This window comes from Polyodon spathula, chromosome 39, assembly GCF_017654505.1.
Source record: "Polyodon spathula isolate WHYD16114869_AA chromosome 39, ASM1765450v1, whole genome shotgun sequence".
NCBI classification, from domain to species: domain Eukaryota; kingdom Metazoa; phylum Chordata; class Actinopteri; order Acipenseriformes; family Polyodontidae; genus Polyodon; species Polyodon spathula.
Window position 1 is genome coordinate 2,116,864 of NC_054572.1, and position 10,893 is coordinate 2,127,756.

The 10,893-nt window shown below is 43.9% G+C and overlaps 1 protein-coding gene across 1 annotated transcript; it reads right to left on the reverse strand.

The window, feature by feature from the left end:
- Nucleotides 1-3,060: 3,060 nt before the first annotated feature.
- Nucleotides 3,061-10,893, reverse strand: LOC121304645 (ras-related protein Rab-7b-like). The gene is made up of 6 exons (XM_041235906.1): nucleotides 10,676-10,893; nucleotides 6,379-6,431; nucleotides 5,539-5,665; nucleotides 4,278-4,493; nucleotides 3,975-4,100; nucleotides 3,061-3,661 (listed from the first exon to the last, which is right to left on the reverse strand). The coding sequence occupies exons 2-6, from the start codon at nucleotides 6,420-6,422 to the stop codon at nucleotides 3,572-3,574; spliced, it is 603 nt and encodes a 200-aa protein (XP_041091840.1). The 5' UTR covers nucleotides 6,423-6,431; nucleotides 10,676-10,893; the 3' UTR covers nucleotides 3,061-3,571.

Consider the following 10,893-nt stretch of genomic DNA (forward strand, 5'->3'; position numbering starts at 1 on the left):
GCCCTTTACTCAGGGGTAGATTCTCACAGATATTTCCTGCAACTCGTCATTTGCACAATTTTTCAGAAGGAAACTAAAGCACTAAACCAGAACCAAGGTGTCATTAGGGTTAATCCTTACCCTAATGACCCCTTGGAGTAAATAGCCCTGAGAATCTGTCCCTTAGCGTGTTATCTAACTTACTGTACATCAGATGTTGGCTGTGTCTTAAAGGTGTAACAAATAGTTTCTGACCTTCATTTTGTGATTCAATAAATGATTTCTAAAAAGTTGTCAACTCTCCGTCACTTAGGTCTGTAGGCATTTCGAGAAACTAATGTACCACAGTTTAAATAAAGACAGATGACACAGCATTCGTTAAAGGGAAGTCCTAACTGGTAGAGCACTCTGTCTGTCCAGTAAAGAAAGCATAGGGGAGTCTAAAGTGTACGTACCAACATGTACAAGACAGATGCTTTCTACACTCTTCTTAGAGGCTTGCTTTGTGCAAAGTAAAGACTGAGTTATACAATCAGAAATAACTGACGTGTTAAGTGGAGGAAGGGAACGCTAAATAGGGAAACGGATTCCAGGCAGGGTTATTCAAAATAAATCCTATATTCCTCTATTGATCATCCACCTATTTTAAAGCATCTTCCAGTACCCAAATAAGCACGAGCCCCTTTAAGATTACTGGGAGCGTGCACAGCTCCATAAATGGGTTACTAGATGGGATCTGGTTGGCACACACTTCTGCAAGGAGACGCGAGCTTGAGAGCAAGCAGGCTCTGATCCAAGATCCTGGAGGAGGAGGCAGCCGCATTGCACAGAAGCTGTACAAGCCTTGCAGAAGCCACACCCTGAGGCTGCACGCTGTGCCAGAGACAGCGTGGATAACAACGGCTTGAGAATGTGCCCTTTTCATTCTCAGAATGGAATTCGGAGGTAACCAAAGGCTGGCAGAATCAGTGGCGTTTTTTAGAGTGGGGTTGAGGTCTGCAAAGAACCCACAGTAAAAAATTGAAACCCCACAGTTAATTTGGTCCCCAAAAAAATTATTATTAAGTTATAAATAATTATTATTATTATTAAGTTTAAAATAAATATTATTACAGTTTATAGCTTGCTCTGTAACCCCATTCAGGCTCTGCATTGAAGGAAACAAAACCGTGTTGGGGGGCAGGATACACTTACTAATATGGTTTACAAAATCCATGTAGCATCTATAAAGTCGAATAAAGAGATCTCGTGAGGTGGAGGATTTCTGAAGGCACTGGCCAGCAGTAAGGAAATTACAGAGCTGTTTGGAACTGCCTCTAGCAATGTAAGACAGGGGTGGATGCTATTCCAACTTGCAAACAAGCTCACCCAGAAATCAGATGTCAGCCCAGGCCACTAGTGCTTATACAGAATGCATTTGCTGATTTGTTGCACCTCCTACCTGCAGTACCCTGTAAAATCTTACCTTTGACCAATTACATGTTGATAGTAAATAAATAAGATCTGCACAGTAACTCGGAGTACACTTATCCTGCAGTGCAGTTGCATGGAAGTTTAACTAAGTTACTGCACTACTTACCTGCAGGTGGTTTTCGTGTTTCCATGCACACACACACATGCCTGCATGCCGTGCAGCACCTGTCTTTGCCAAACTCACATTCACACCCGTGAAATCCGACCTCCGGGGGCACACCGTCCTGCTTCACACTTGACCTTTGATTGACGGGAGCACATGAGCACCTAACTACAACAAGCTGGGTAAATGTTCCACTCTCCCGTATTCAGAGAGATAAATTAAAACACAACCCGCGTGACATGGTGGAGATCCTCAGTGCGGTGCGTAAACCCTAAGTGTGTAAAATATGATAGGCTGTACTTTTATTAGTAACAGGCCCCTATCGGATTCTGGATACCGTATGAAGCGTCAGTCATGCTGTAAAAGACACTAAATCATGAAGCCTGAACGGGGTTTTATTAATGGGTATTCAATTTTTAAGGAGCTACAATCGAGTCGAATTACGCACATCATCATCTCCCAACCCCCTCAGATTCACTCTTACATTAACCAGAAACCCTCTCTCTCCACTGAGTGGCTCTCCTCATCAAATCTTCTCCGGGAGGAGATGGATTGGTAGAGCCCAAAGCAATTTCGTTTTGCTGATAGCTTCTGTGTGCTACGGTTTCCTGCAGCAATGTGGCAGCTCAAGCAAAGCCAAGCAAAGCATTGGGAAGATTTTGCTTTAATGGCCAAATGATCTTCAATGGCTTTGCAGCACGGGCACTCCAGCGACAATGCAACTGTTCTGAAGTACTTCTGGGGCAGGGGTACTGTAACAGGAAGTGCTGTGTGATGTGCAGATTCTGACCCCTGCTGGTGAGGAATTAGGTTCACAGTTTCATAACTGCTCGTGCAAATAACTCTTCTGTACAGCGGTTAAGGTGCTCGGCTGGGCAGTGCTCCGTTGCCACTTTGCGTCTCGTCTGTACCCTGCTATTGTAGAACAAGGGCAGTTATAATGTGTAACTGGTAGAAAGGCAGCACAGGCACTGTAATTAATAACAGTGCTCTTGACCGCTCCTTTGTTGACTACATATACTGAACTGTAAAAGATTGCTTGGTAAAACTTTTATGCAACTGTTAGCAGAGAAATGTATAAAACATTTCTTAATCTATACAGTAGTGTGTTGGAACACTGCCCTCTGCTTTTCTGTCCTTAACTGCAGTGTTCCGCAGTGTTTCTATCAGAGGATGTGCCTGGTTGGGTCTGTGGTTAGGGCTAGGCTGTTTGCAGTTTGGTTTTTAAAAGGTTCTGCTTTTATCTTTGTTCGGCTCTGGACTTGTTTCTCCTAAAAACAGTTATGAAAAAAAAAAACACAGCATAAAATAATATTTGGAGAACTTTGACACAGGAGTATTTAACCCTTTGTGCTTCACACAGATGATGGTCGGAGACCCGTCTACAGCTGAGAAAACCTTTAATAAAACAAACTATACAGAGGTGTGCATATTTACACACACACACACACACAACACACAACACACACACACACACACACAACACACACACACACACACACACACACACACACACACACACACACACACACACGCACACACACACGCACACACACACACACAGCATTGTATCCTGCAACACAGAACATCTTCACAAAGTCCAGAAGAATCTAACTTGGATCTATAGCACAAAGGTACAGTCCATCAGTACTAGTTCATCACATACAGTGCAATAAATGTGTGGAGAGGATACTCTGGTCAGGAGAACAAGAAAGAAGTGAGGTCCTTCACTCCTGGAACGGGTTGGTGCGATGTGCACTGCACCCCTCTGCACCAGGCCGGCACGACACAGCATCTCTTTGAATCGCTTTCCCTGCACGTGTCCATCAGTAGTGTGCTGTTGAAGATCGTAGCAGGAGGGGTGGTGCCCTTGCATTATTTCTTATTTTCTTATTGCACAAAATAAATTCTGCAGCTTATACAAGTTATGTGGAACAGCAGCGCCCTCTGATGGACTGAAGATGTAGAAGCATTACCCCATACTGGTGGGGCTACGTGTTTGTTTTTTGGGTTTTTTTAAGAGCAGCATTTCTTCTTCTTCTTCTCTCCTTTTTCAGGTTTCAGTTTGATGGAGTCTGTCATGTAGCTCACTGCTGCCTCTTTGTACTGTGGGAGGGAAACAGGAGATTACATTAGCAACTTGTTTCAATGTCAGATCCCTGGGAGAGTGACGTTTACAAGAGCCGTTTTATTGCTATATGATATGTCAGAAGAAGAAGAAGAAGAAGAAGAAGAAGAAGAAGAAGAAGAAGAAGAAGAAGAAGAAGGTGCAGCAAGGTTATGTATTTCATGGTGTTTCATATTTATAAAACTGCTCCAGACAGTTGTTAGTGGACCTCAAGTGCAACCAGAACACCATTCCTCCAATCAACCCCCCGAGCGAAACCTTTGTGAACAGGGAACAGAGCTGAGAACTGACCCGTATCAGTGCATGCCTGGCTATTGTGTGAAAGGCCTGGTCCACGTTGATGTTGTCCCTGGCGCTGACCTCCAGATAGGGGAGATTCCTGTCCTCACACCATGAGGAGGCATCGCTGCTGGACACCTGGCAAGATAAAGAAGGGTCAGCAATACTGCTCTGCGGATGGAGGCTTTATGATTAATGGGGAGCTTTGTAAGCTCTGGCTGGCCACATCACTCCCGGTGGTCGCGGGACCACAGTGTGAACCGGGAAGGGTCAGGCTGCTCCTCTCCCCAGGCCCTGCTCTGCTCCAGGGCGTACCTGTCTGTTATTGAGGTCGATTTTGTTCCCTAACACCACGAAGGGGAAGCTGGGGTCCCGCGAGCTGGTCTTGTCCAGGATGTCCTGCCTCCAGCCCTCCAGAGCCTCGAAGGTCTCGCGGTCAGTCACGTCAAAGACCAGCACGCACCCATCCGAGCCATTGTAGAAGGTAGACACCACCGAGCGGAACCGCTCCTGCCCGCCCGTGTCCCAAATCTACGGGAGAATCATCAATTCACAATCGAATACAAAACATTGGGCACCAATTTAGGGGCTTCCTGTAACCTCTTCTGTTATGAAAGTTAAAAATCTCATCTTATTTCTCTCTCTCAAATGCATGCTCTCTACGGCAAAAAGTACTGTTAAGAGTGGGAGCAAGAGAAGAACCTAAAAGACTGGATTAAACCAGTGATAGGAGACGACAGCAAAGTCACCAGCAGGTATTGTCAATGTGAAATACATGCACACCCTGCTGGCCTTGTTCAGCCACAGGACCACAGACAGATAATGGATTCACTGCATTTAAATCTTTTACAACCATGCACCAAACAGAGCTTACACTGGCCTGCTGTTTGCCACACAACAGTTACAGTTCTGTTAATGTTGATGAATCATGTTATGAGAAAGATGTGCACTGTACACAATGTACAGCATTGATAAAAAACATTATCGCACCCTGCATGTTCGCCGTTTTTAGTGCTGCTTTGGTGCTGGCAGTGACAAACAGGAGTCCTCTCAGGGACTGCAGCATTCACAGCAGACCAAAAAAACAGACCAAAGCTGTGCTAAACCCCACTCTGACACAGGCCTCTTTTAAGAGGGCTGGACCTGGGACTGCTGCATTTACACACCCCTACTAAATATTTAGGTTAACGGACTGAGATTGAAGCTGAATCCATCGGAAAGAACACTGCTTATTCGACTGAGAAAGCACAGGCCCTGTTGGATCGAGAATTTCAAATAATGTGAACAAACAGCATGAAATTAAGCAGAAAAGAGATTTTCCAGCTGAAAAGGCAATCCTGGTACAGGCAAACATGAAGTGGTAACGAGTGACTGGGGGACTAAAACACTATGGCACTGTTCTTTTATTCAGTGCAGTCACTGCTGTCAGCCACTAGAGGGGAGTGTTCACCCCTCAACCTGCTTTGGACAAGCAGGAAGGCATGGCTTCTCTCAATGGGTGGTGGTGTTACAGGGTGATTCAGCTCTGCCTGTTTCGATTATTAAACAGAGCGCTCTTGCCTGGCATGCTGTATACCTGCAGCTTGACAGAGCTGTTGTCCACTGTGATGATCTTCGACAGGACGCTGGCTCCTAGCGTGGTGCGATAGTCCTCGTAGAACTTGCTGTGCACGTATTGGTGTAGCAGGGAGGTCTTTCCCACGCTGTAGGAGAAGCAGCCTAGTTATCACATTCTCCACATCCACACAACTGCACTACTGTGGGCCTTCTTCAGGCAATCACTGGACTGCAGCATCCTAGTGAACCAATGCAAACATGTCTAGCCTCCCAATGCACAGTAGAACTTTATAATAACAACATTATTATAGAACACGTTTATGATTTTAGTTATAAAATCATAAACAAGCACATGGTTACTTATTGTATCAATTTCCTTTGTGCTTGTTTTCAACAGGTGGGCAGTTTTACTGTATACAACAGAGAAGGATTAACTGCAGTGTACACTTGTGATACAATATAAATCAGTAACAGAAGATAATTGTGTACAAAGTAGATAAATACAGTAAGATGTATGTCTAGAATACTGATACCAATCTTTCTAACTATAGCTGAAAAGTTACATTTTTTTTATTTCAGCTGGCACACACAATCCCCTTAAAAAAAAGTTTACCATGGAACATTTTTGCTGTAATTTTGCAGTTTTCCCATTGTTATATTATGTATTTACCATTGTTTACCATAGTTTGCTCTGGGCTTTACCATGCTTTTATTATAGACATTGCTGTTCTTTTACAGTGGCAAAGGACACACACACACACACACATACACACACACACACACACACACATACACACACACACACACACACAGAGACACACAAACGGCTGCTATTAATGCGCTCAGGAGTTTCTCTTACCCAAGTGATCCGAGAATAATGATCTTCAGATCCACCTGCTTCATGAAGAGAGCCTGAGAAAGAGACATAATACCAAGCATGAACTTCATGAAGAGAGCCTGAGAAAGAGACATAATACCAAGCATGGACTATCAATTCAGAACACAAAGTTAAAGATAGAGAATACCAAGCATGGCCTATCAATTCAGAACACAAAGTTAAAGATAGAGAATACCAAGCATGGACTATCAATTCAACTCTGATTAAATAAATTAAACTGACTGAAATAACAAAATCCAATGTTCCATAGTGGTCACTAGATGGAGCTATACCCTACACACCTGAGCAGGTTCGTGCAACACGGGCATTCCTGGTTTTAATTGTTCTGTGCAATGATACCAGCTTTGATAAAAGTGTGTTCACAAAGACTCTAGAAACACTGCAAGCCACAACCTTCTGCAAATCAGGTATCAGCTTTAACTGCATCAACATGTAGTTTTGCTGTTTCATGTATAATTTGACAGATTTCCCCATTGCACAAAGGCTTGCAGAGCCGTCACATGTACTGTACAATATAATAGTAAGAGGGGCTCTGCTGTATCTATGGCCGACACTTGGCCCTGCTGTTACAATGCCAGGGATCTCAGTGCTGAACGTCTTTACAATGCCACCCTGCTTTGTGCGCCTGGCCCCTGAGAGAAAGGTTTCCATTCTTTGGAGCTGCACAGAAGCTACAGACCGGCAGGCCTCCAGTCAATGAGAGCTATTGTATTTTGTATAGTTATTTCCACTTATCAGTATCTATTGAAAACCGTGCCATCACAAAACAAACAGCAGCCCTTCTTTCACCCAGGTTTACATCCCCTTCCGAAGAGCGCTGCTCAGGACCATGGGGCGTGGGTGTAATCTGAGAAGAAGGGACTCAAACGAAACATGCATATACCTGAAATATACTCCAAAAACATCCAGTTACAGCATATTTCTGGTGTAGTTAGAGAGAGAGAGAGAATTCCAAAACAGCGCACAGCTCTCTATCAAAGAAGAATCATGATCCAACAGGATACCCATCAATCACTAAAAATACTTCATGAAGAAGAAAAGTAATTGATAAATTGAAAACTCTATTTTAATAATTAGCTGCAACATTCAGATAGTATTGTAGAAATAGCCGGGCAGACTGATGATGCTGTTTGAGGTTGAAAGTTTGAAAATGATGTGTAATTCAATATCTAACTGTATGTGATAAGGATTTCTGTAAAACCCCTTTCACACTGGTATGCTCTACCCAGGTCGGAACCTACCCGGGTCAGGACCTGGTGTCATGCGGGTCGGCTACACAATTTCACACCTCTTTTGATAAAGCAGGGTTGACCTGGGTGACAGACGCAAGCACACAATGCACGTATCAATGCCCTGGAAGCAGCTTGTTACAGACACTTCCATCCAAGCTTCTCTGGATTAAACCGTCGACCCAAATGTTGATTAGAGCAAATGTTTCTTCATGCCTGCTGCAGCCTGGCTCATGCTGTGTCTCAAGCAACAAAAACATGGCTAGACAGGGTAAACAGAAACGTCCCATGTGGAAGTGAAACATTCACTCAGGCATGGCAGTTTGTTATATGACGTTTAGATTAAGAGATCTTGGCAGCTTCCTGCCCGAACACTTTCTATCCGTGACTAATGCACCCTGTCAGATAGTAACTATAGTCAGGCTACACCCCTCCTTTCAAACACAATCGCCTTTCTCTCCTCTCTTAGGTTCAAGTGTAATACTGCTGCACTTGAACCCAATCCAGCCACACAGTACCTGCCTGGTCTGAGCAGAGCTCAGCAGAATCAGGAAACCACTGGCGGGGATGCTGGCTGTTTCTGTAGTAAACTGGCTGGTTCTGGTTCTATTGCTAGCACTTTATTTCAAGGATTCTTTATGAACAATCAATAACCATCATTGTACTCTTATTATTATTATTATTATTATTATTATTATTATTATTATTATTATTATTATTAATAATAATAATAATAATAATAATAATAATAATAATCAGTCTATAGCAATATCTTGTTCTAATTTATTTAAAGGAATCATTGTGATTACTTTCTAATATGACATGCAGCTTGCACTGGTATTGTATCATTAAAATGTTATTGCAGTAAACCGTTCATAATCATCCAAAACACACACATGGATTTTTCGGTAACACTTTAGTTTAGGGATCCCACATACATGGTTATAAACGATAAGTTGTTATATAAGTTTGTCATTGTTTTTTACACTATTGTACAGAATCGCTTATAACGGATATAGTCTGTCGGTCTTTTCAGGTCTGTTTGTCTGTCTGTGTGTCTGTCTGTCTGTTTTTATGTTGTGTGTCTGTGTGTCTGTCTGTCTTTATATGTCTGTCTCACCAGTTGTATGGGGTTGCTTTGTTTTCGTAATACAGTTATTATACACTTTTGCCATGGTTTTATTTTTGCTATTGTTTATAAACATGTATAACAGATCCCTAAACTAAAGTGTCACCGAGTGTTCAAGTTGCATTAATAGCAATGCACAGTTTTAGTTACAGTGGCTAACTCCTTTAACTGGTTTTGTTCATGGTTCTGTTCACTGGATAGGGTGTGTGTGTGTGTGTGTGTGTGTGTGTGTGTGTGTGTGTGTGTGTGTGTGTGTGTGTGTGTGTGTGTGTGTGTGTGTGTGTGTGTGTGTGTGTGTGTGTGTGTGTGTGTGTGTGTGTGTGTGTGTGTGTGTGTGTGTGTGTGTGTGTGTGTGTGTGTGTGTGTGTGTGTGTGTGTGTGTGTGTGTGTGTGTGTGTGTGTGTGTGTGTGTGTGTGTGTGTGTGTGTGTGTGTGTGTGTGTGTGTGTGTGTGTGTGTGTGTGTGTGTGTGTGTGTGTGTGTGTGTGTGTGTGTGTGTGTGTGTGTGTGTGTGTGTGTGTGTGTGTGTGTGTGTGTGTGTGTGTGTGTGTGTGTGTGTGTGTGTGTGTGTGTGTGTGTGTGTGTGTGTGTGTGTGTGTGTGTGTGTGTGTGTGTGTGTGTGTGTGTGTGTGTGTGTGTGTGTGTGTGTGTGTGTGTGTGTGTGTGTGTGTGTGTGTGTGTGTGTGTGTGTGTGTGTGTGTGTGTGTGTGTGTGTGTGTGTGTGTGTGTGTGTGTGTGTGTGTGTGTGTGTGTGTGTGTGTGTGTGTGTGTGTGTGTGTGTGTGTGTGTGTGTGTGTGTGTGTGTGTGTGTGTGTGTGTGTGTGTGTGTGTGTGTGTGTGTGTGTGTGTGTGTGTGTGTGTGTGTGTGTGTGTGTGTGTGTGTGTGTGTGTGTGTGTGTGTGTGTGTGTGTGTGTGTGTGTGTGTGTGTGTGTGTGTGTGTGTGTGTGTGTGTGTGTGAGTGTGTGTGTGTGTGTGTGTATGTTTGCTGGATCTGCAGAATCGTTCCTCTAATATAAAGCTTATCTAGCAAAACCAGTTTTTTAACAGGCATATGACACATGTGGGAAAGCATGAATTCCAGGCCAGAGTTTCTGTGAAAAACATGTGAAAGGCAGGGCCATAGCAACCAGTCCCAACGCATCTCAAAGGGAAAACCGTAGAGTTCCCTGGCTTACTGTCGAGTACCTGAGCTTCTAATGCTTTGTTGTTTTTTTTTTCTAACATCAATGCAAATATGCAGATTTTTTGGTACAGCACAATGAGCTTAGATCTGCTGCTTCCTGTTGCCAAATCACTTCCTGTGTCGTAGTGCTGTGTTACACAAGTGTAGCAACAATCAGTGTATGTGACCTACAGCACAGGAAGTGGTGAATGTGAAAAAAGCCACTTCTGCACAACCTTTCCCCTAGATTGATACAAAACTACCATGAGAACCTCCCCCCCCGCCCCCCCACCATCACATCACCTTACAGCTGGTCAAAAGGTTCTTGCGTTATCAATCTGCCCAAACAAGCTTGGTGCCAACCAGTGCCAGTCAGATAGAGGCCGATTTTGGGTTCACTTAAAAACAGAAGCTTGTGTCATACAAATCAAATCCAAACTTCCTTCAACAGCATTCAAACACTGCAGACCAGCAGCAGACTATAACACAGTGTCACCCTTGTCACCCACCGAGCCCTCACCCCCACAAAATGCATTACACCACTGTCGGGCTGGCAGCCCGTCCAGAGGAACACCTGCCTGTCCTCAGTTACATCAAAACAGAAAGAAAGAGCCGATGAAACTTGACAGCCCTTTCCCTTCAGAACACTGCAGCCTCACTGAACTCTGTACGCTGGCTCACTCATACACTCACACACTCACTCGCTTGCTCTCTTGCTCGCTGGCTGAAGCTACTTACAGCTCTTGGCTCCTGGCCTGTTTTCACAGCTCAGCAATAAACTGTCTGATGGCAGTAGTGTCGTGATTCTCACCCCCTCCTCCCTGTTCGGATCACTGTGAGTGAGCCCGCGGTCCTAGTTACCACACAGCACTGCGAGTCGTACAGCCACAGGACCGGACGGAGCTTGCAGTACAATTCAGAATCAGTGCTTATTTTTGTTGTTTTCCATTTTATAA

Coding starts and splice junctions, on each gene's coding strand:
- LOC121304645 (XM_041235906.1), bottom strand. CDS start 6,422: ATGAAGCAGGTGGATCTGAAGATCATTATTCTCGGATCACTTGG. Junction 5,666..6,378: donor ATTATTCTCGGATCACTTGG/GTAAGAGAAACT, acceptor CTTCTCCTACAG/CGTGGGAAAGACCTCCCTGC. Junction 3,662..3,974: donor CCAGGCATGCACTGATACGG/GTCAGTTCTCAG, acceptor TCCCTCCCACAG/TACAAAGAGGCAGCAGTGAG.